Source organism: Enhydra lutris, unplaced genomic scaffold (genome assembly GCF_002288905.1).
Source record: "Enhydra lutris kenyoni isolate GAN:26980312 unplaced genomic scaffold, ASM228890v2 scaffoldscaffold9, whole genome shotgun sequence".
Lineage (NCBI taxonomy): Eukaryota > Metazoa > Chordata > Mammalia > Carnivora > Mustelidae > Enhydra > Enhydra lutris.
Genome location: NW_019154093.1, coordinates 78765674 through 78791439, shown reverse-complemented (window position 1 = coordinate 78791439; position 25766 = coordinate 78765674). Strand labels below are relative to the sequence as shown.

Genomic DNA, 25766 nt, shown 5'->3' with positions numbered 1-25766 from the left:
TAACACTTGGGGAGTTGTTAATTTCTTGTTGGCAATTTCACTGTAAACTCCCTTCATAAATTTTAGATTTAAACTTGGCATTGTCATCTAGATTTTATGCACATTTATTTGATTTACATATGCTGAGTGCTTCCTAATTTTATGATCAGTCCACAGACAGCACCTCGGATGCTTTATGTATTTCAGAATTGTTCAGAACCACAGAAAGTTAATTTCCTAAGTGAGCTGGGAAGTGAATTTAATGGGGAGACGTTGCATTGACTTCTATTATGATATGGTCCAGCTTCTCAACCCATTTTGGCCCAGATGAATGTTTGTTGTGGTAGGTGGTCTTGGGTGCTATAGGATGTGTAGCATCATTCATGTCCTCTGCCTGCAAAATTCCAGTAGCAACCTTCCCCCACTCCGTTATGACACCAGAAATATCTCCATGTGTTGCCAGATGCCGCCTGGTGTGGGGTTAAAACCATCCCAGCTTGAGGACCACGGATGATAAAAGGATCCCTGGTGGTTAAAGTCAGTTCCAGATTTTTTTTTTTTTTTTTAAATTCTGTGGATTATCCGTTAGTATGTACCCAGAGAACGGAAGCTAATGCTCCCTGTGCTTTGGAATGAGATAATTCCTTTTTCTAGCCTGTGTGACTTAGGACAAGTTACCTAACCTCTCAGAGTCTCCATTCCCTTGCCTGTCTGATGAGTGGAAGTGAGCAGTCACCGAAAAACCTCCAGTATAATACCTAGCAAGGGGTAGGCGTGTGTTGAATGTTAGTAGCTCCATTCCTTTTCCGGCCACTCCCCCTGACTCCTCTTTCCCCAAAGCCAGGGGTGAACACAACCCAGTGATGTGCACAACAGATAGCTTGGCGGTTTGTTTCCAATTTTTTCCTTCCATAGAACAGATAATCAGGAGCTGACACTTTATCCAAACCTTATGTGAGCCTCAGAGGATGGAACCGCCTGAGTCAACAATAACTGAAGGAGAATCTGAGTCCTCAGCCCTATGCCTTCATGCCCAGGAACTGCCAAATAGAGGGAGTGCATCCACACACATCGGAACCATTCGTGTGTTTCTCATTCTCTGTTCAACGTGATAAAACTATAACTTGAGTAAAGAAAGAGGCTGCTCACGGATTGAGCGTGTCCCGGACACCCACCTCCACAAAGGCATGGAATGAGCCTGGGGTGCTGACTGGGCTGCTGCGGAGTGGAGAAGCCGAGACTAAGCACCGCAGGGATAACACTGACATGGGAGCGTGTCTGGTTATCGCCCGGCACCCGAGGGGTTTACAGAAAGAACAGATGGAAAGGTTTATGGACTTTATTTTCACTATAAAGGCATTATAACAACACTACAAACATTTGCAGTATCGGAGAGAAGAGAAGGAAATCACCCAAAGTTCTCACGCTCAGTACAACTGTGTTCATTTTGTGTATTTACTTCCAGGCCTGGTCTGTCCACACGTGATTTCCCTTGGCTGCCGTGATTTCACATATCGTCTTCTCTAACCTGTCCCCCACCTGCCCCCGCCACCCAGTTCACACTAGATACCCAAGCGTCCCCCAGCTCTGTTCTTATTGTCTTCACGGTTTTCCTGTTTAATGACTACAGAGAAATTCTTGAAAAAGGTTTTCCATGATGTCACTAATTAACCAGTCCATTACTGAAGAACACTTGGCCTCTGATTTTGCGGTTATAAATCACTGAGGAAAAAAAAGTCACGAATATAGCTTTTTCCCTTTTAGGATCCCTTTCTTAGGATCAAGTCTCCAAAGTGGGGTTTCATAGGTAAAAATCCATGAACACTTTTGCAGTTTTAAATATAATATTGTCAAAGTTTTGCGATAACATCGTTCTGATGATAAAAGCGATCAGTGACTCACTGCAAAATATTTAGAAAATATTGGAAAGTATCAAAAATAAAAATTACACGTAATCCCTTTAACCCAACCACTGCTCACATGTGTTGGATTTCCTTCTAGTGGTTTTTCCCGTGTCTGTCTTTAATATGTGCATCTATTTAAAATTAGTTTTATTATGACAACAAGAGTGGGCTTTCTAAAGGAGCAGTTACACATGTTACTAGCCTCAACTAAGACAGATAAGTAATTCAAGTATATATCAGAGGGGTCTTGTCTGAGTGTGAAGGAGGCTCTGGGGCTATCCTTATTGTTTTGGTACACCTGAAGCCTCCTCCCCATTGCCCACTTTCTGTTAAAAGCCATCTCTCCGCCCTCCCTGCCAAAAGGACCCTTCTCTAGCATTTGGCATTCTTACCAGAGCCTGGCTGTACTCATGCCGGGGCGTATTCTAAAATCAGTGTGTGAGAGGTCTGTGAAGTGTTGCCAGATAGACCTTCAAACACCCCTAAGGAAGGTGCTTGGGTGCTCAGTTGGTTGGGTAACTGCCTTTAGCTCAGGTCATGATCTCAGAGTCCTGGGATCAAGACCCATGTTGGACTCCCGGCTCAGTGGGAAGTCTGCTCCTCCCTCTTCCCCCCCTGCTCATGATCTCTCTCTCTCTCTCTCTCTCAGATAAATAAATGAAATCTTTTTTTAAAAAACCCTAAGGAAGACCCCACATTGGAGAATAACATAATGCCCCCAATAAGTCCAACCAGCTAGTTTTCCTCCAGTGTGAGAACAGATCTCTTTCTCTGGTTGGATCTCAAAGGGGCCATCCATTTAAACATGCAAATCCCTGACAGTAAATTCACACATGGGCTCCCAGAATGAGAGGTCAGTGGGAGCTAATGCTGATGGAAGGATGGTCTCCATCACGTGTGCTCATCTGGTGGAGTGCTGTAAAGAATCAGCCTCACTCTTAAATCGTTATCCATTCTCTCTCCTTTCCTTCCTCCTCCTTGTTTTCATTCGCATTGTTTATAGCTGAATCCACACAGGTTTGTTGTAAGGAGAGGCCATTACAGTTATTCAGCCTGACTTGAATATGGCTTGTGATGGGATTCTAGCTCAGTGGGCCATGCATCCCTTTCTCTGGATGTCTGGAGCCACCTTGTGTGGAGGTGGGACCAGCTTCTCCTCCAGTTCTGCCCATTCATCCCAACTGTGTCTCTGGGAGCGATGGAGAGCAGCTCTTCTCCTTCTCCCCTTGAAAGCCTTCCTGAGTTTGTAATTTCTCCAAGTCATCCAGTCATTTTTGTTCTGGAGTGGTTTCCAGATGCCTCACCTGGTCTGCCTTTAATGCTTGCCGTGTGGAGGAGAGGAGCGTCGTGGGTCCCCTCTGTTTGCAGACTGCCTGAGCCCAGTAACGGAAATGGCAGGGCACCAGCGGAATGGCGGAAGCCAGTCTCTCTGCAGCCCGAGCTCCCGCAGCCTGCATTCCAGATTTATGCATGGCACCTGGGGAAAGCAATGATGCAAGCCAATTTGAAGTCCAAGTACATCATCATTTATCTGTGTTTGGATTTGGTTTGGGGTTTTATTAATGACAGAGGATTTGATTAAACAAAGTTTGCACTATAACCAACTCCAGCTGGATCCAAGCATCAATGGGAAGCCCCAATTCCCCTGATATTGTCCTTCTGTCCTTTTCCCTCACAATTTCTCTTCCAAGTCATTTTCTCTGAATCTGATAATGGTGAGGTCATTTAATCTCATTTATTTTAAGGGCCAGTCTGGCACTCCCAGCACGGCAGCTCTGTGTTGAAGGATTTTGTGTTGAAGATGTTGTGTACCCTGGGATGTGGCCTTATCCTAACCTATGGAATGAAATCACTGTGTCATCCTGCCAAGGCAATGTTATCATTGGGTTTGGGCTCAAATTTGGAATCTTTCCAGCAAAAATCATATTCTAATGGACTGTTGATTGAAACGTTGTCAAGATTATCTTGTAAGGTTACCAGAAGCCTGTTCAGTGAAGTCTGGGTTCTTTTGGGTGGGGGGAGGGGGCTTGCTAATTATAAATGGCTCCGATTACCTGTTGCTTGGGCTTTTCCTCTAGGCTGAGGAGTGTGAGTCTGTGATTTGGGTGGGGATTTCTTTCACCTCCCTACAGCTGAGGCTGAGGCCATCTTCAGAGTGTTCCATCAGTCTCTCTCTTTCTTCCATCCCCTGCTCTCTCTGGTGCCTCTCCAGGGTTCTCTCCCTCTCCTTGCTATTGCTCCTTTACCCTGTGGGGTTCCTTTTTCATCTACCTTCTGCTTTGCCGGCTCCCTCCCTCTCTCCATTGCTTCCTATGATACCGTTGACTTTGGAACTGCACATGTCCACTTACATGTGGACTTTTCTTGATGAACACAGTACAGCACTGAAAACATATTTTCTCTTCCCTCTGATTTTCTTAAGTACCTTCTCTTTTCTCTAACTCACTTTATGGTTAAGAACACAGTATGTGATACAGGTAACATATGGGATATGTGTTAATCTACTGTTCATGCTCTTGGCAAGGGTTCTGGTCAACAGGAGGCTATCAGTGGTTAAGTCCCAGGGGAGTCAAAATTTCGTGTGGATCTTCAACAGCATGAGGGGTCGGCGCCCTTAACCCCCACCTTGTTCAAAGGTGGGCTGTGGCTCTATCTTTCTCAGGCCGCTTCTTCAGTTTCCCTCGATAAAGACATCAGGTTTCCTAAGGGTAGGGCAAATCCTGGCTCACTGCATTTGTCCTCAGGTGTTTGGCTGGTCCGATCCCATCTGTTCAGGACTCATCTATTCATGCCACAAACACCCCTCAGACTCCAGCTGATGGGAAATGAGAAAGGCATTTTCTCCCTCTGTCCCTGACCTGGGCTCGGCCCCAGGCTGGCCTCTAATTGGAAACAGCAGGTCCAGCACCAGAGCCAGACCCATCCTGGTGCCAGCATTATTCAGAGCCCCCATGGTGCCCTGTGGGGATTGGGCCAAGCCACTTAATTCATGGCCAGTGTGTGCCATTCTAATGTGTCTGCCAAAATGTCGCTGTCAGCCGTAGGTGTAGGTGACAGCCGTTGCTCACTGGTGAAGAGCCTTCCTGTGCTTTGCACTTTCCTGCTCATGCTATTCTCGAGAAGTTAAAAGACGACAGAGACCCTGTGTCCTTTAAAGAGGGCTTCTGGAGGCAGCAGGCCTGTGGGCTAAAGAGACTGTCCGATTTTCACCCCAGAGCGTCAGATGGACACCCCCGATCTCATGCACACATAGCAGCAGCATGATTCCTCCTAGGTATTCTGTTTTTCATAGTGGGAGTTTCTCATTCGTCTCGGAAAAAAACATTTCACCTTTTAACAGTGAAAACAACCATGTCTGCCTAAAACAAACAAACAACAAACCAAAAGAAACAAACAAACAAAAAAACCCAGGAAAAAAAATAAGAAAACAAAAATCACTGTTGGTAACTCAACTCCCTTTTTTTTTTTTTTTTTTGCCTTTTGATTGACTTCTGTTGTATAAATAGTCACTGCTGAGAGCTTGAAGCCTGGACAATTGGACCCTGATTGAGTAATTCACACAGTTCTGGGAAATAAAGTCAACAATTCACAGCCTGAATCCACTTTGGAAAGCTCATGCACCAAGGACCCTTGATATTCGATCTCTTTGTATTTCTGTTCAGTGTTTATTGCTTTCTACCCATCCCTCAAACCAAAGTCATAGCTTGGTAATTTCTTGTTTTAGAAAGTGACAAACAGAGCAGGCAGAGAAAACACTGTATATTTTGGACTAAAAATGAAATCATTAGGGTAAGTTTCTATTCTTAGTGACTGGAATTTTACTCTGGTTCTGATTAAGCTCAACAATGATATTATATTCGATGTTTTCCTGTAAATGTATGAGATGGTTTTCTATTGCATGTCCATGAATGGAAATATTAACAGACTCCACTTGGCCCCATCAGCCTCTGGCTTGGTCTTCACACCCAAAAAGCCAACCAGCAGAGAATCATATCCCAGCCCAGAGAGAGGAGTTCCTGTCTTGCCTGTGGCTATTGTTCATGATCTCACAATTAAGAGTAAAATCATATCCAGAAAATGTATGAAAGTAAGTGGAATAGCTACATTCCAATGTCTATAAATTACTCAGGAAGAAACAACTGTACGTTCTAAGCATACATCTCCTGTGCCTCCATTTTTTTTTTTTTTAAGATTTATCTTATTTTGGTGGGGGTGGGGTAGGGGTAGAGGAAGAGAGGGAGAGAGAATCTGGAGCAGACGCCACGCTCAGCAAAGAGCCCGATGGGGGATGCAATCTCACAACCCTGAGATCGTGACCTGAGCCAAAACCAAGAGTTGGAGCCACTGTGCCGACATTTCCATCAGAAGAGTTAGTTAGTCTCCCCAGAGTCCATTTCTTGGTGGTTAGAGTATGTCAACAAGGGAAGAATGGTTTATGAGTTCCCTTGAGGTTGTGAACAATGAAAGTCTTCTGACAGACAAGTGGAGAAGTCTGGGTTTTTTATAAATAGAAAATTATAGATGTCAGCATTAGATTTTTAAAAGCAGGTAGATAAATTCGGGAATAAAAAGTACGTGAGAAGTAATGGAATGGCTACCTTCCACCTATCCATCACCCATAGCACAGAAGCAGAAATCGACACTCAGTGCAAAACCCAGAGGACGAAGCTCTTGCTCCTTTGAATGGTCAGGTTTGTAAGCAATCTAGAGCAGGTGTGGAGGAGGGTACTACAGAGCCAGAGGCCCGGATTCTTGGGCATCACATCACCCACTAAGCCGTGTCACCTTGCACTTGTCCACCTCATGCTGAGCTGAAGTTACCTTATCTGTAAAATGGGGATAATACTGAGCTCAGAGATTTCTAACAAGTATTTAAAAGGTAATATATGGAAAGCCCTCAGTAGCGTGTCTGGCTCATAAGACACCATAAATGTCCCATATTATTAGTGATGGTAGGTGTATTCACTTCCAACCCATAGTTTATGTGAGGTTCTTAACATATTTTAATACATCATATTACATTACGTTTAATTTTACACCTAGCATAGAGGTAATTCTATCTTTATGAATGCCTCTCACACAGCCTAAGGGAGAGGCCTAAGGGAATCTTGGGGTACTTCTATGCCACTCCTGCCTTTTTATCTCCCCACCCCAAGGCCAGACTCAAATTTCCAATGTTGGTGTACTCACCCTTGGGTGAGGAAGAAGCATGCCAAGGAGTTGGCCAAGCCTCCTCCTAGGATAACTGGCAGGTCCCTTCTGCTGGCACAGAAGGTGGGGAGAGAGCCATCCTTGGACTCTGAGGGAACTCATCTCTTACCAGTGGGAGCCAATCACTACTATGGAATGGGACTAGTCAGAGGAGTACCTCCTTCCGGAGATTGACGGGAGGGGTCAGGGAGAGCTTTCTGTCCCTGTAGGGGCCTAAATACAAAGTCCACTTGTCTTTGGATGTGAGGAAACAGAAACCCTCAAAGATGTTGGCAAAAACTGTACACTTATCCTTACTACAATGCATTAGGGAAATGGAAGAACCTGCCTCATTTTGGAGAACCAAGGTACATAATTCCTTATTTACCTTTGTGAATTTGTGTGTGCGTGTCTAGAATGTCCTTGGGACCATCATGGATATTCCTCTTTTGAGGTGATTTTATCAAGGTCAAAACTGAATAATGTTGTCATCTACATTTTTGGCTGTACAAAGATAAAAGCAACAACAAGACAACAAAATCTCAGGAGAAAGAAGGGGTGGGTGGGGAAGCAGCTTCCAAAATAGGTACTGGGAAACATATAATGGAACAGACAGGAAAGCAGGAATACTAATTTCTAGACCCAGTTCTATTTACCACTCCATCGGAAGTTCTATGGACCTGAACAATTCATTTAACTACTCTGGAGAGAATAGATGACCCCCAGGCGTGCCTCTCTTCTGGTTCTGCAGATTCTATTGACAGCCTACGAGGAGGTCTTGGGAACATTGGCCAGACTTCCCTGACTCCAGAAAGTTCTTTAAGCCTTTCATGGTGGGTGGTGGTGGTCATGGTGATGGAGGAGGCAGTAGTCATGGTGGTGGAGTGGGTTGGAGAGAACGCTGCCGTGCTCCATGGGTCTAAATGAGAGACATGACTGGGACAGATGCTGTGATGAGTTTGAGAAGTGGGCAGAGTGGTGGGCAGTGAGGCACTAGGACTTAATGGGCCCAAGTGCACAGGTCCAAGCCTGTAACTCCCTGTGCCTTTCAAGATGATTCCTCTACCTGGGATGGCACAAGCAAAACAGACATGCTGAGGCAGATAGATACACACTATTCTCCTGGTTGTGACTTTGCAGGGGTGGGGGAGGTTGTTTGTTGAAATTTTAAAATTTGTTTTAGTTTTACATTTTTATTTATTTTTTATGCTACAAAATAGTTCAAATCTGTATTTTGGGAATATGGAGATTCTGTGCAGAGAAGGAAAAGTTGAAGCAGTTAAATCGAGAGCTGGGACTGCACGTGGACAGAGTGTAGGCACAGAGGAGAGCCCTTCTTGCACAGAGCAGACCACAGTCTGGCTCAGGCAGAGTTTAAAAACAGCCGAGGTTAATGCATAATTCCACAGGCTAGGGAGGCGCCCTGGGACAGAGGTGAGAGCTGGAGCCAGGCCTGGTGGCTGGGGCCCAGAAGGAGCCGGGACAGTCAAGTGTCCTCTTTCCTAAGAACAAAAGGCGACACATTCTAGACTAGACTAGACTAGACGTCCGCCATGATGGCGGATGAGTCCCTGGAAGGCCTGAGAGGTGCAGCTCCCTGCTCAGACAGAGGCCTGGCGCCAGGAACCCAGTGGATTCACAGAGAAAGGAGTGAAGTACTAACAAATGGTTTTCATTATCATCACACAGCCTCCACCCTCGGTCAGTATGTGTGTGCTTTGGTTTTTTTTCTCTTTTTTTCATCTTTTCCTGGGTTGTAACTAAACAATGAGGTGATTGCCATCCCACTGAATTGCACAATAGAACCAGTGGCTGGGTTGGAGCATAGCTTTCCCCAAATAAATTCTGGACAAGAGACATGAGCAAGCTGGAAAGAAGGAGTTGATTCAATACCTGTATATACTTTTTAGCGCTGGTGGTGGAGGTGGGATGAGGGTCTTGGGAGAGCTGACTCTTAGTTCCTCAGCAGTGCACCTGTCAGCCCACCAATGGGACATTCTCCTTTTTCAGTGAAGCTTCACCAAAATGAAAGGGGGGCTGACCCAGTGATCCAGGAATATAAATTGGGACCACTTGCTCTTTCCCAATATAATAGGAAATAATGATTTACTTTGAGTAAGCTGGTGCAGCTGTGGGAAGAGTTTTCAGTTCTGTTCAATAAACATTCCCTAAGTGCCTACTCTGAGACAGCTCGTGGTTCGAAAAACACCGAAGACCTCAAGAAGTCAACACTCAAGCAGATGCCACCATTTGTCCCCAGCCCCTTGGAAAACCTGAGCTTCAACTGAACCGCGAGGATACCTCCGTTTTGTAGTCTCCTTGTGATTCACCCTCCCAGTGAGGCAGCGATGACCCTAAGCAAAGATGCTATCAGGTCTATGGGGCCTGGCCCATTTTCCTGATGGCCCAAGAACACTGTGCTCCCCAAACTGTACTCAGGGCCAGAACGGCTTCCTCCCTCTGACTGCCACGTGGCTGGAGAAAATGGATCATTCCAAAAACAAATGTTTCAGTTCGTTACTCAGCAGTTTTGTTGAGAAATGATTGCAGATAATCATCTTGTAGCTGCAGACAGAGCGTTTTACGCTTGCTCAGACGGGGCCACTGAGCATGCGCGTGGCCGGCCCTTCCAACCAAGACTGGGGCAAACAGCAGGATCCATCCTGAGGGAGATGGCCGGACGGGGACGTGAGATGGACGTAAGGCATTGCTTTCACTTCTGCGCCCAGCCTGCTGATAACTCACTGCGTAGTTCTGGCTGGATGTCTTTCATGATAGTCATTAAAATGCCCGATCTTTCTGTAGGACGAACTAGGTGCGGGGCTCTGGGCAAAATGCTCCTTCTGTTTAATCCTCTCAATAACCCCACGTGGAAGATTGGATTATTATTATGGAGAGGCGACACCAAGTCACAGAGAGGTTAAAGCACTTGCTAAAGGTCACACAGCCGATGAGGGGTAGGACTGAAATGCACCCAACCCCCGCCAAGGGAAGGATCTGGACTGTAGAATCACTGGTGGCCCTTTCTTTATAGCTCTTGCAGTCTGTCATTATGTAAAATCACAACTGAGATTCTAAAATAAATTAGTTTATAGTTCTTTGGATCTTAAACATCCAAATTTACTTTTAGAAATAGCAGGATGCATGGCTGGTGTGTGTGTGTGTATGCACGCAGGCATATGTGTGTGTGCACGTGTGTTGTAGTTGAGTGGGTGAAACTGTCTGCCCTCATCTGTGGAATTTCTAATTACCCACAGTGTTCTGGGTCCCCAGAGATGGATGCGTGCTGTGAGTCTCTTGTTAGCTCTGGACTAAATTGCAGCAGGGCAGACTTTTCCTTTTGTTCATGATGTCACGGGCAAATAACACCTAAAAGAAGAAACACTGGATTGGGGATGTTCCGAAATATTACATGAGAATCAAGGGACTTTTGAAGTGACAGCAGGTTTTCATCTCTTGTGACCTTTTTCCTAAGGTAATGAAAGAGCTAGATGAAACTCCTTCAAATAAGCTGAAAAAATGCACGTCAAACAGCCTAATTATAGTTAACCACCCCAGTGATGTTCCAGCATCCCCCATCAAGGATATACATTACCGTGCGATAGGAACCCACTCGGGACTGGGATAGTTAAAGCCGTACATAGGAAGTAGCTAGAACAGCATAAAGCCCCCTGACGAACACACACATGGAAGTAAATTCTTTGTTTCCAGCTCTTATCTTAGCCTCAGGTTCCCTAGGATTTGCCTATGCTGCATGCCTGGGCAAAACAGGGCTGAGTTATCTCTTTCGTGCCTTGAGTCAGATTTTCTGGGTGTGAAGTCAGCAGACAAGCCAGGAAATGTCAGTGCAGAAGAGTGAGGGAGCTGGAGACATGGTGGCAGCTGTCACTCCAGGGTGGTGCGGTATGGGAAAGTGTCCGACTCATCTTTGGGACTCAGTTTCCCCTTGTGATGTGTTTCGTGCTGGCTGGTATGGTCCAGGTGTTCAGGGATGCAGGGTGGTCGAGGTGCGGCAGTGTTTGCAGAGACGGGAGTCTAGCTGCTCAAGCAGAAATGGCCCTGACTCGTGGACAAGTGTGGGTTTCCCAAGGACAAGGGAGTATGTCTCAGAGATGAGTGAGTGTATCTCCTGGGCAAGCATGGGCATCTCATGGATGGGTGAGTGTATCTCACAGGCACATGTGTCTCACGGACGAGTGTGTCTCATGGACAAGCATGCCTCACAAACAAGTATGGATGTCTCACGACAGTTGTGGGTGTCTCATGGACCAGTGAGGGTGACATTTTACTGGGATTCTTACATTCAAGTCCTACAGCTCGTACCTTATCCCTCACCAATTGAACGATGGCCTGCCTGCCTTTAAAAGCCCTAGAACACTGTGCAAGACCAGGATTTTTCTTGGTCTGTCTCAGAACTGTAGATCATTAGCTTGTCTTTATTTCTGAAGTTACATCTGAATTGCATTATAGACTTATGTGCTGTAACGTTGCTTGACCTAGTGCTTGGAAAACATACCACACACTGAGAGGAAAAGGCTAGCTCAAGAGGAGCTGAGGACATTTAATCCTATAAAACAAGTAGAAGGAAGAACTTGGATCTGGGTTAGCATTCACCCACGAGGTTTTGTTTGCATTCATGCGTTCCTTCCCAGGTGGTCACCCGAGGTCTGCTGTGGGTTGGAAACCTCGCTAGGTGCTGGTATTACCGAAAACTATCTTTAACTCCAACCAACCCGAGAGCCCTTTCCCCCCAATACTTCTGTCTGCTCTTAGTCCCAAGTATGGGAACGGCAGACAGGGAAAGGCCAAAAGGAGGTCTGAAAGAAATGGATCTTTTTCTTGTGGTTTAAGGATCAGCCAGTTGGAACCAAGGAGATGTTTTCTTAGGGTTGCAGAGAAGTTTGAAAAGCGATTGGATTGGTTTTGGCACGGAAATGTAGATTATAGAAATAGCGCTAGTATTACTAAGCCGACGGGCTATAGTATGAGGACTGTCATTTAGCTGTACGTTCTTGCAATAGTGCGCTGCCCTCAGCTCTGTAGTGGAAGGCTGCTGTGTGTTTGCATGTCTTATCTCCCACCACCACATCAATGTTCTAATTGCCCATGCTTTGAAAACTTCCTACGGTGTTGGCCTTGTACAGCTAATGACTCCAGTCAGGTAAATACCATGCAGATTGTGGCCAGCCACACACACCAACAGGCCGTGGACACCCGTAGCAACTGCTCCTTGATTCTGAAGCTCGAGGTCAGCCAGTCTCGGTGGTTTCCCCCTTAAGCTGCCCGACTCTCTGGAGAAATGCCAGGGTTTTGTAATTTACCTCACAGTCTCCCAAAGAGCCAGAGGACCATATATCTTTTAGAGAAACGTGGCAGGGCACTCTAGAATTGTTAGCATTGAAACTTTCAGTCAAAAAGAATAGCAGTTTTGCTGAACCTTAATGTCTTCCTAAGTCCTTGGTGCCAGATGTGCTATTTTCCTATTGGACTTGCCAAAACCACTAAATAGTTAAAACACATCAAATCATCTCTAAGTGGCCAAAATTGAATGCCCTCCCCACCCCACCCCCCAAAAAAGAGCTCCTAGTCAGCAAACCTCACGGTCATGTTCCATACTAGAAAATTTCTGATTAGGCTAAAAATTAGGAAAACAGACTTAACACGAAAGACTTCAAATTTCTTTTTTGCCTACAGGCTCAGAGTAAGAACTACCAGAGTAAGGAGAGAATCAAGGGGGGGATGGTCACAGCGAGAGCACCAACTATGATTACTGTTATACCCTCAACTACATGCCCTTAATGCCCGATATCCCCAGTGAGTTTTCCCAGCACAGAGCTCTGGCAGGTGGAAGTGAGGAGAAAGGAGACTGCAGTTCGAGCCAGATGTTCTGGCATCTTTGATGTGGCTTAAGCTGCTCTTGGAACTAAGCATTGCGTCTGAGCACGTGCAAGAAATGGTCCAAGAGGTCTTTTTGGTCAAGCATCCCCAAATCTTTGCCAGCAAATAATCCTTGGGCTTAATATAAGCTACCATAGCTCCAGCCACCAAACAACATTTTAAGTGGCGTGCAAGGAGTAAAAAGAAAACCTTCCAATTCATGAACATCAATTATATCTAGATGGTTGGCCAGGCAGAGGGTGGAGAGTCTGGAAGCTAGATTCTTGTTGCCTAAATGTGACCACGTCTGCACTTTACATTTTCTGAGATATATTAATTTCTTGATAATTTCTCTTAATTGCTAGCTCATCAAAGCCGATGTCAAGCGTCCTGTTCATCCTGTAAAGCAGTGGTTCTCAGCCTTGGCTTTTTCCCTGGGAACTCCTCAGGAATCTTTACAAAATACTGATCCCCAGGCAGCATTCTGGAACAGTTAAGCTGGAACGTCTGGAGATGGGATGGGTGTCAGGGGTGTGGAAAGCTCCTTGACTGATTTCAGTGGTCAGCCAGGGTGGCAAGCCACCGGGGGAGGAGGGCAGTGGAAAGGGGAAGCGAGGAGGTTAGATGAGATCTTCCACAAAGTTCAAGCTTGGAGGACTTTGCAGGATGCTGACCGACAGTCAGCGGGTTGTTAGCTGATGCCCGTTACTCCCTGATAACTCTCCAGAGGCTTAGTTTCCTCCAACTGTATATTAAGTTGCATTTTCAACTATTGGCCATTGTCTAAGCTTCTTAGCTGAAATTGACCAAAAGGTCTCATTGAGATCTTAAGAAAGTGAAGGGGAGACTGAGGCAGGAAACAACAGAGAGATATTCAAGTAGGCTTTATCTCAGGGGGCCCCAGAAGAACCTCTAATTCTAGCTGACTTGAGGCTGGTTGTTCTGGGGTTCTGGGGTCATGGTCTAGACATAAGATGGACTATAATATGGGTAGTTCCAATCAAGCAAGACATCTACGTAGTAGACTGACTCTGGGTTGACCCTCTCGCTTGGTCCCGGATCCCTCACCCCATGGGGAGGCTGCAGACAGAGGAGAGCCAGAGTAGACCCGCAAAAGCAGTGATTCTCGAGCTTAGGTGTGCACAGAATCACCCAAGGGGCTGTTAAAACACACATGACAGGGTCTCACTCAGCATGGCTAGGTCTGTAGTGGAGCCTGAGCATTTGCATTTCTAGTAAGTCCTAAGATACTGCTGATACTACTGCGGCCCACACTTTGAGAATCACTGCCTTAAACATGAGACCCTGGACAGACTAGGGTTGTCCTGGTCTGCAAGAGGTACACCAGACTTTAAAGAGTATTCCGTCACGCCCTGGAAGAAGGAATGGAATGTGGGTCTGCAATGAACTTGGCTTTATTTTCATGCACGTGTGAAAGGGTGAGAACCATCTGATTAAGTGATTGCCTCATGAGAACAGAGTTTTAAAATAGATAAGCCTTAGGGTTGCTTGTCCCTCATATCTTTGCATTAAAAATTGGTAATATTTAAATCAGATTTAATTTTAGAGTTCTAACCTTCACTAGCATAAGACTAAACACAATAACAGCAGCATCTGTGAAAATCATTTAGTGTTCAGTATTCTGGACAGGGTATTGTTCTCTCCAACAGCAAACTGTACCTACACTGGACAGGAGAAGGCCAAAGGCATAGGGGATGCTAGACAGGGTCTCAAATATAGCCCTCAGCCATCGAGCTTGGCAGGTGACCCTGGTGCACCAAGGTGGTTTGGCCTGGATGGCATCAGTAGTGTGAGGGATGTTTTTGTGGTGGGTCTATAGCAAACCCCCAGGAAGACAGATCTGCCTGGATGTTGTGGGATCTTTTAATTGAGATCAACCTTCGCTCTCCTCCTTATCATCTAAACTGGAGGCCATCCTGGCTTGTAATGGAATATCCAGAATATTTCCAGAAAAAGTCATTCTTACTTGCCTGGCTATTCCATAGAGGGAAAGTGGTTGCCTTTTATGTCACACAGGAAGTAATAGTCCGTGGGCAGGCCACTGCAGTGAGCTCTCCAAGCTCATAAGCACCTGCTACTATAAGTAGTATGGGTACAAGACCCATCACAGTTCCTTTCCCCAAGCCGTGTTGAACCTCTAGCCAGTTCTTGAACTCTGGGGGATCTGTGATGCCTTTCCTTCCTTTCTTCCCTGATGAACTTCTATTCATCCTTAAGAACCCTGCTCAGATGTTACACCCCCCCCCCCGCCATGAACCTATGTCTCTGGTTCATCTGGCCAGATGAAACTAGTTCCTCCTTCGATTAGGTTTCCATATCATGTCAAATATACATCATACTTATCACACTGTTCTTTGAAGGTGTGTTCATGTGTTTGTCTTTCTTCACCTCTAGGTTATTTGCTCTTGGAAGTTAAATATTATGTTATATTCTTCTTTGTGTCCTTAGCACCTAACATAGTGGCTGGCATAGGGCCTGCAAGTTTTACGGTTTAATTAATGAAAAAAAAAAAAAGAGAGAGACTCTTAATCTCACAAAACAAACTGAGGGTTGCGGGGTGGGGGTAGGGAGAGGGTGGTTGGGTTATGGACATTGGGGAGGGTATGTGCTATGGTGAGTGCTATGAAGTGAGTAAACCTGGTGATTCACAGACCTGTACCCCTGGGGCTAATAATACATTATGTATTATGTTATGTTATTATGTTATATATTATGTATATATTATAATACATTATGTATGTATGTTAATAAAACAAAAACAAAACCAAAATTAATGAAAAAAAATAATTCGAGTGTTTGGGTGGGAGAAAGCATTATTTAAGAATCCATTAGGGATACAGGCCAGAAAAGATGAATTGACATCATAGAATCACAGATGATCGGGGCAGGAGAATTTAGCTATCATCATAGTAGTTCCTTGTCTTCTGGAAGAGGAAGCTGGGAGATGCTTAACTGTGGGTTCCAGTCAAATGGTCAGCCAGTCTTGGCCAAATACCCGGATGAAGAATTCATGGACTGGATTCAGACTCTCTTTCCCAGGAGCCCACCTATTACCCCGGGGACATGCCATCCTCCTCCAGTGCTAAATCCAACCCCAAGAAAGCATGACGGTGTACTTCGCCACAGAGTCTAACATTTTTAAAGGGTGTTTAGGTAAATTTCCATCTCTAGACTTGAATGGCAATTGCCTATGGGAAGGTTTTTCTGGTGCTTCTGAGGCAAACAGGATATTTTGAGTAGAGTGAGTAAGGAAGAGGAATGGAAATATCCCAGTCCTTAATACCATGATTTCTAACAGGAGGAAAACCACTCCAGATGCTCTTTCTACCTCCCTGTCCTCTACCTCCTGTATGTGATTAGGAACTTGGTGGCTTCATTGACATTTGCTTCTGTAGTACAAGATGAGAGGGAGTTGAAGGGAGAAAAGTGGTGGGGGTCCATACTGGAAAAAACGTGATGTGGAAAGGGGTTTTGGAATTGGAGAGATATTATAAACAGGAAGGATACAGATGTCATTCTAGAATTTTTTTGGGAGGTGGGGACTCAATCCTTCATAAGTGCTACAATAGGCATAATAATTCATTCACTCATTCACTAAAAATGTTGTCATTCTCCAGCTCAAAGCCCTCCACTCCCTTCCCCTTCCCCTTAGGATAAAACCATCGTTCCAGCTATGTCTTTGCAGACCTAGTTCCTTTTACCTCCCCATTCATTTCTCCACATGTTCAGCAATTTTGATTTGTTTCTACCTCAGGGCCTTTGCACTTGCTGTTCCTTCTGCCTGGAAAGCTCTCTCCCTCATTCCTTTTCATTCTTCAGATCTCAACCTGAAGACCACTTCCTCCAAGAACTCTTCACTGAGCAACCTGTCTACAGGATCTCCTCACTACACCCTGCAGTCTGTTCATCATACCTTGTGTATTTCCTTCATGACATGTAAAGAATCAGAAGATATGTTTTTTATTTATGTAAGACTTTAAGCTCCATAAGAGATGAGACCCTGTCTGTCTTATTCACTGCTGGGTCCCCGGCACCCAGATCAGTGCTTAACAAATAGCAGGTGCTCAGGAAATATTGCTGAATGAATGAAGGAAACACATATATACAAGGTTTATAGAAGTGAGAGGAGAACAGAAAACTTCCATTGCTTCTAGGAACTACAACCTAAACTCGAATAGTATTTTTTTTTCCTCATGTATCATTTATATATCTTCTGATTGATAAAATTTGACTTTTGGCATGATTCTCTGAGAGGCACAACCCAATTCCGTAAGAGTTTTCTGTTCTCTATCCAGTGGTCAGATTATAGTATTTGCCACCATTACTCAGATGGATCTTTATCAGAGTACCAACTTGGTCTCAATTGTCAGGACTTTTTCTTCCATATAATTTATCTTAAGTTGGGCCATCCCAAGTTGGGTCTACTACATCTGTATGTGTGTAATGTACAGAATAATTTCTGGTTTGGTGCTGAGTCAGGGTCTGCTGGAGCAGGGCACTGGGGCGGGACAGGAAGCTCCTCACTGGAACCCATGGGCTGCATCCAGGCAGAAACCAAGCACTTTGGTACAAGAATGGGAGGCAGGGGCCAACGTAGGTCTGTGCAAGGTCACCCCTGGCAATTTCGGTAGCTAGACTCTAGGCCCTTCCCGGGTGCTGATGCCAGTAAAGACCCAAAACTCAGGAAATGGGGTTTGTCCTATTGGCATGTCCCTGCCTAGGACGTGTACCCTATTGTACCCTCCTGCCTAGGGTACAGCTATCCACCTGCTAGAGAATATGGTAAAGTGCCCATCTAATGCCAGCTCTCTCATCCCACAGAGTCCTGGCCCGTGGTCGTGCAGTCCAGGGGGCTGGATGGCATGCTGGACCCAAGCTCAGCTCAGTGTCCGGGCCCAATAACGGCTTTTCCAAGGGAGCAGCTTTCTGTCCTGGCCCCACCGAGGTAAGCACTTGAGGGGCTCCTGCCTCACCGAGGCTGCTGGCTCTGGAGCATCTGAGACAGCTGGACACGAGCCCCGGGCTGAAGAAGAGGAGTCACATCTAACTGTTAATCACCTGGGCTCTGGGATGGGCCTAGTGATCCAGCACATGTGGCCTTCATGCTCTCAGCTGGTCCCATACTTCCAGGGACAGGTTAAGAGTCTGAGCTGTCCACCTCTGTAGTAACAGAACCCTGGGCCTCCAACAGACAGAGAGCAGCGGTCAGACCCTCCACACAGCGCCTGGTCTGTCTGAATAGGCAGCCTTGTGAGATGAAGTATCCTTGATCACTTTCACGCCCTTGGCCATGGAGTAGAAGGTGGGGGAAGCTCCAGATCAGGGGACAGAGGCCAGCGCTGAGGTCCACTGCGGCTGGGTGTGTGCCCACTTCCAGGTACTTACTCTTACTACTTGTCTGTTTCCTCCTCTGTGCAACAGGAATCATAAGGCCTCCTCCCAGGTTTGTTGCAAAGGTTAATGAGGTACTTATGCCCAATAAAGGATAATGATGATAATTATGATCTCCCCTCATTCATTTTAAATGTGTGCCTAAGACTTCAGGCCAGTAGATCCTGTTCCCAGGAAAGCCGCAGGTGCCTGTACCTGCTAGTGCCTTCTGGCTGCATATTTCTATCATGGGCCCTCTAAGTGCTTTTGGACAAAATCGACCTGATGCCTAGAAACCTGATCAACCAAATAGGAAAATAACCGAATATCCAGGTGTTCCCCAGTGTCCGGATTTGTGGCACAAGGAAGGTAAAACTTACAGCCTGTTGAATGGAATTCTCATTTTGATGTTGGTGACCAACTCAGTGTAGCCATGGGTTCCAGTGCGTGTGTGGCCTCGGGGCTCTCTCCTCTGGAAGGTGCTGAGGCTGAGCGATGGGAAGCTCCCATACTTGGAGCCCGCCACTCACTAGCTGCAGAACCCCTAGGTCACTCAGACTCCCCAACACCCATGTGTCCCCTCTGTCAAGTTCAAGGATTGGACTAGATCGCTGATTCTCAAAACATAGTCCTCGGCCCAGCGGCGTCAGTATCACCTGGGAGCCTGTGAGAAGCGTCGAGTCTCGGGCCCCACCCTAGGCCTACTCGGTCAGAAACTCTGGGAGTGGGGTCCAGCAATCTGCAGTTTGGCAGACCTTCCAGGTAATTCTGACACCCTGAACCTCTGGACTTGATCATCTCTGATGTCCCTTCCGGTCCAAGCTTCCTCCCTGGGGAGAGGCCAGCAGAGGCGCTCACTGGGTTCTGTCCTGGCAATGCTGTTCTCTGCTGAGGCCTCAGGGGGACCTCCCTGGGGAGCTGAGGAGCGGCAGAAGGCCTCTCACATTCCACGCAGGTGCTGACAACTGGGGGTGTCCCCATCTTTACACTGAAGACAGCATCATGTTTACATGAGAGCAAGGCCAAGTGTACGTGGAAAAGGACCCTTGACCCACTCTCATAACATGGCGAGTAGAATGGAAGGGGAGGCTGGCTTTCCTCAGCCACAGGCACTTGGCCTCACTAGCACTAATGATCTCGGTTCACTGACCCAGTCTCTGGCCCAGAATCACTACTAGCTCTAGGCACACCCCTCTGAGGCAGGAATCCTCATACTCCCTGGACAGTGAACCACCACGGGTTCGGTCCCCAGGTGCTGTCAGCCCTCCGAGCTGCAAGGATGTGGGCCACCTGCTCAGCTGCGTCCAGCAGCTTCATCACCTCCCCATGTGCAGCCTGAATCAGTGTGAAGATCACTCTCCAGGTGCAGGAAATTTCTGTCATCACTGGAGCATAGGAACCATGGAAACCCCCAGAATGTATCCCTGGTCCGAGAGGGCACAAAAGTTGGGGAGCCCTGAATAAAAGGCACCCCTCCAACACACATACACATACACACTCTCTTAATCATATGTCCTCCATTCAGGCTAGGAGCAGGACAAATACAGAACATTTAGCTGTGACACAAAACATATTCCCCCATGTGAGCGCCTAATGGCATCATCCCCTGCTGATAATTCAGCTGATAGGGCTCTGCTTCGTGAAGCCTCGATGAGGACAGCCTGTCGTGTCATCAGGAGAAAGAATTCAAGGGTTGTTCTTTTTTTTTTTTTAAAGATTTTATTTATTTATTTGACAGAGATCACAAGTAGGCAGAGAGGCAGAGAGAAAGAGGAGGAAGCAGGCTCCCTGTCGAGCAGAGAGCCCGAAGCGGGGCTTGATCCCAGGACCCTGAGATCATGACCTGAGCCGAAGGCAGAGGCTTAACTCACTGAGCCACCCAGGCGCCCCTCGAGGGTTGTTCTTAAAAAGAAAGAAAGAAAAGTCACTCCGTGGTTTTACGTCAACCAAGGAGAGAATGTTCTTTTGTAAACTGCGCTTTGTTCATCGTATCACTGGACTAGAAATCACACTCATTTTTTTTCTTTTCTTTAGTTCTCCGCTGATGATTTTTAAAAAGAAACACTTAATTTAAAAAGAAATAGCTGAAGGGGATTAAAGAGGACACTTACCATGATGATCCCTCAGTAATGGTTAGAGTTGTTGAATCACCGTGTTATACACCTGAAACTCCTATAACACTGTTAACTTTACTGAAACTAAAATAAAAAGCTTAATGAAAATGAATAAGTAAAAATATTTGATATTGTCCCTGCCTTATGAGAAAATGTCAGACATGGCAATATTCTCACTTGAAAAAAAAAACAACACGCCAAGAAGTATATTTTAAATATAAAAACTAAAGTTTTAAAAAAGACTATGGGGCATGCTATTAGGGGTGAGTCAATTAAAAACTTTAATGAGAGAACATTTCCAACATTTTCAAAAATCTTAACGAAGCAGTCTGTGCCTGATGCAACCCTCCCCCGTGATGAAATGCCGTCCACTACCATGTGTTATCCCACTACCATGTGTTATCGTGACAGTGAACTGGAAGTTACCGTCAACATTAAGAATTCAGTAGCACCTGCAGTGCTGGGCAGAGGAGTAACCTGTATGGCTGCTGAAACTCGAAGCATGTCCGAGCTGGAAGATTCCTCAAGAGTCTGCGGTCGCGTGGAGAAGTAAAGGAGCACAGAAGCAAGGGGCGCGTCCACACCCTCCCTGACTCTTAGAGCGGGAGTCACCTGTGAACACTAGGTCACCTGGACACAACGAAGAGGGGGAGGGTGCTTTTCTGCCTCCAGGGAGTTTGCCTGGGGGTGGGAGGAGATGAGAACACAACGGCCCTAAGGCAGGACTAAGGAAATGCTCTACAGAGGTGGAGAAGGGAGAGAGTTTGTCTCTGTGGAAATAGAAAAAGCACCCCCCCCCCCAGCCCAGTGGAGGTGGTATTTGAGTTGGGTGCTAAAAGGTGATGCGAACAACTCCAACCAACAGAGGTGGGGAGCAGAAAAGGCACAGGGAGGGCGAGGGGGAGCATTCCTGGTCAAGAAGATGCTGAACTGAGAGGACAGCTTCTCACCACTGGACCCTCTGGGCAGGGCCAGGTGATCAGAGCGGGGCTTCAAGAGGTTAAATGGGGTGGCTAGGAACAGTAGGTACTGAAAGAAGAGAGATGAGGGTCCAGGACATCAGTTGGGAGATGGCTCTGTGACCTGAACCAGGAACAGGAGGTGAGAATGGAAACTACAATTTCAAGAGGTGCTCCCGGAACAGAACGCAAAGGGCTGGGGGGAGGGCCAGGAGGAAGGAATAGAGGCCGGGGTTGAGCTGAGGTTTGGAGCTGGTGGACAAAGGGAGGGTGGTTCCAGGGCCAGAATAAAGGAAAAGGTTGGAGAAACTCATTTAGGAGGGGAGTGTGGGGAGATGTTCACAAGAGACAGCCGCTGGGGAACTACACCATAACTACACCATAAACCATCAAGTGGTCCAAAACAGGGCTGCTGAGGGAAGGCGGGACTGATCATCCTGATGAGGAGTAGCAGTGTGAAGATTTTTGCTTGGGATGCCTTGCATTTAAAATGTCAGTATCCGGGAGAGTCCCTGGAGGTTCAGAACTGGCTTTTGAAAGAGCAGTGGGGCTAGAGATCCCAGTCCGGGCATCAATCCCACAGAAGTCTCAGCCACCTCCTTAGAAGAGGATGAGCTTACCAAGGGGAGACTGGAGGAGGAGGTGGGAACCCCTGGTCATGGGAAATAGGGAGCAGTACGTCCCCTATTACCATCAAAACCCTAAAGTTTCGTGGTTTTCTTTTTCCATTTCCCCATCCAAATTCTAAGTGTTACTAATTTGGATATAAATGGATGAATTTTCGGTTTCATTTCTTCTCCCTTCTTCTATCTGATGAGAGATACCATGTATTGAGAAGAAAGAAAGGGAGCAAAAGGGGGGCTTGACTTAGCTGCCAGCCAACTGAATGCTCGGTTCTGTGGCAGTTGGTTGGACAGTTTATATGCCACACCATTAGCCAGCAGAACCAGCAGTGGGCAAAAGCCCAGATGTGCATAGCTGGCTGGAGGACTGGAGTAAACACCAGTGTTTTTTCAAAGTAACCCAAGAGAAAAGAATTTGGTGGTTTTATTCTTGGTATTTCACCAAAGAGTGGCCTATCTCCAGTGAGGATGCAAGGGGGAGACACAGTATTGAAGAGAAGAATGCATCACTTTGAAACAGATTAGAAATGCACCCTGCAGCCATAGCCACAAAATCCAAGAGAAGGCACCTACCACAGTGAAAAGAAGGCAGGCAGTGAGCTTCTCGGGCCGTCCCCGTTCACTCCTTCATTCGTTCGCCTTACATTTTTTGAGGACCTACCATGTGCCAGCACTGTACATGGCTCCAGAAATATTTAACTTTAAATGGCACCGCTTCTAAAGTACTCTCAGGAGACAGACAATGTACGTGATTATCCATGGCACTAGGAAAGGTGATAGGGTTAGGGTAGCCACCATAGTAGACAGGAGAGGGGCTCACCGAGGAAGGACTGACTAGGGCAGGTGGATGAGACACGGCTCTGCGCTCCATGACCTTGCAGTCAGTGGGGAGACAGGCTGAAATCTTACAGGAGTAAGCTCAGAGAGCAAACAAGCAGCAGTGTGACTGAAGAAGACGAAGTCCTTGGCCACAGGACACTGGAATGACTCAGAAGTAAGGAGCTGTGTGCGCACCTTTCAATCCCAGCAGCATCCCTGTGAAATAGTTGTTATTGCCTGCTTTTTACCAATGAGGAAACTAAGGCTCAGAAAGATTAAGCGACTTCCCTCTGCTTGCAAGTAGCCAAGATGGGAATCTGAACAAAGTTTTCTAACTCCAAATCCAATGCAGAATGGCCTGTGGGGGTGGGGATGGGAAAGGGGAAGGGATGGAATAGGAAGTTTGGGCCCCCTCTCTAGGGGATGCCACTAACCCTCCCAAGATTTAGAGATGCTTCACAGAGGAGGTGACATTTGATATCCATCCACAGGTGTGACTGGGACCTCCATAGTCAGCTGCCCTGGGGGGGTGGTCACAGGTGGGCAACTCTGGTATAGCGTGGAGCCTGTCTGGGCTTACTTGCGCTGCCTCTTGGGGACAGATGGATTTCTGCCATTTGCTGTATACTCACATAGGAGTAAATAATAAAAGGAAAAGGCGTGTTTAAGAATGAAAGACAAGGGTTCCTGGCTCAGTCAGTTGGGCGTCTGCCCTCTGCTCAGGTCATGATCCTGAAGTCATGAGATCGAGTCCCAAGTCAGGCTCTCTGTCCCTCCCCCTACTCGTGCGCTCACTCTTGCTCTCTCTTTCTCTCTCCCTCAAATGAATAAATAAAACATTTTTGAAAGAAAAAGGATGAAAGACAAAGTAGGGGGGAAGGAAGGGTAGAAGGATTTCAGAAGGGGTCAGCTTTGGATTCTGTTCCTAGTTATGCTGATGACTTTAGGCCTGTTGGTTAATTTTCTGTGGATCACTTTCCGTGTATATGAAAGAAAGACGATAAATCCTAAGTCAAGACTAATGAGAAATTAGAAATGAATGCACTTGAAAAGTTTTAAAATGTCACACGACAAGGAGCTATATCAGGTTTGGTATCTCTACGTGCTGGCTAGTGGCTGACTAGCCGGGCAATGCTGGTCCCAGAGCTCTGTACTTTTTTGCCAGACATGATGTTTCATGGATTTGCAACAAGGGTTCCCCATCACCAGATCTCAGAGCTGACCAGTGCTGCTGTCTGAAGAGGGTGGATTCAGGGCTGGGGCTTCAAGACAAGTCCTGGGAAACCCTTCCCACTGCCTTCCCAGAGGAGTCAAGTCGTGGGGCTCAACACAGTGCTAAGGACAGGTGTCAGACACACACGGACACCTCCAGCTGGCAGACGCAGTACTCAGGGACCCTGTACATGGTGCTGCCAAGTTCACACGGTGCCACAGGGTGGAATTTGGGGGCTCTGTCCCTTCCTGAAAAAGCCCAGCCCCTCGATGGTGTGACCATATCTCCAGGTCACTTGAGCCAGCCCTGTTTATACCTGTCGTCCTCTGTCATTGTGGCAAGCAGCCCCTCTCACCCTCCAAAGACTCTCGGTTTGAACGGTAAATTCCAGAGTCACCTTGCCCTTGGACTCCCGGGTGAGACAGCTCTTTGGGATCCTCTCGGGAGGTCAAGACCCGGAAACTGCCTTTGTACAGAACTCCGTGCCCCGTGGACTTATCCCCGTTTCTGTCTCCTTCCAGGTGCACAGCGTAATGTCCATGTTGTTCTACACTCTGATCACAGCTCTTTTGATCGGCACCCAGGCAGAAGCCCACCCCGAGAGCCATGTCCCAGCAGGACACGCCATCCCCCAAGCCCACTGGACTAAGCTTCAGCATTCCCTTGACACAGCCCTCCGCCGAGCCCGCAGCACCCCGGCGGGGGCAATAGCTGCGAGGGTGGCCGGGCAGACCCGCAACATCACTGTGGACCCCAAACTCTTTAAAAAGCGGAGACTGCGCTCACCCCGCGTGCTATTCAGCACGCACCCCCCACCTGTGGCCGCAGATACTCAGGATCTGGACTTGGAGGCCGGCGGAGCCGCCTTGGCCAACAGGACTCGCAGGAGCAAGCGGTCGTCGTCCCACCCTGTCTTCCACCGGGGCGAGTTCTCGGTGTGCGACAGCGTCAGCGTGTGGGTGGGGGACAAGACCACCGCCACGGACATCAAGGGCAAGGAGGTGATGGTCTTGGGGGAGGTGAACATTAACAATAGTGTGTTCAAACAGTACTTTTTTGAGACCAAGTGCCGGGACCCCACGCCCGTGGACAGCGGGTGCAGGGGCATCGACTCCAAGCACTGGAACTCGTATTGTACCACGACCCACACCTTCGTCAAGGCGCTGACCATGGACGGCAAGCAGGCTGCCTGGCGGTTTATCCGGATTGACACGGCCTGCGTGTGCGTGCTCAGCAGGAAGGCTGGGAGAAGAGCCTGACCTGCAGGACAGCCCCCACCCTCCCCAAGCTCCCCCTCCACACCCTCCTGGGCCCCTCCCTACCTCAACCTGTAAATTATTTTAAATTATAAGGACTGCATGGTAATTTATAGTTTATACAGTTTTAAAAAATCATTATTTATTAAATTTTTGGAAGCATCCCATGTGCCGGCACTCCAGTCATTTTCCCCAAGTGTGACCCTCTGCAAGTCTGGGGACATTGTGGGGTGAATTACCCCTGGCACCCCTGGCTGTCATCCTCCCCCCCACCCAGTCAGCTCTGCAAACTTCAGGGCAAAGCTGACTGGGTTCACAGATTCCCCTAAGCCGGACATAATTAGAAAGGGACGTCTGCTGGATTGCAACTCTGCTCAGCATTCCAGAGCCAAAGCTACCTAATCCTTGGATTACCTGGCCCACTGCCCCTGTGCGTGAGCC

The 25766-nt window shown here is 47.1% G+C and overlaps 1 protein-coding gene across 1 annotated transcript; it reads left to right on the top strand.

Moving 5' to 3' along the window:
• The first annotated feature begins 17799 nt into the window (after positions 1-17799).
• LOC111143419 (beta-nerve growth factor) lies at positions 17800-25375 on the top strand. Its single transcript, XM_022497149.1, has 2 exons — positions 17800-17916; positions 24591-25375. Exon 2 carries the CDS (start codon positions 24603-24605, stop codon positions 25326-25328), a length of 726 nt encoding a protein of 241 aa, XP_022352857.1. The 5' UTR covers positions 17800-17916; positions 24591-24602; the 3' UTR covers positions 25329-25375.
• Positions 25376-25766: the final 391 nt, after the last annotated feature.

Coding starts and splice junctions, on each gene's coding strand:
- LOC111143419 (XM_022497149.1), top strand. CDS start 24,603: ATGTCCATGTTGTTCTACACTCTGATCACAGCTCTTTTGATCGGCACC.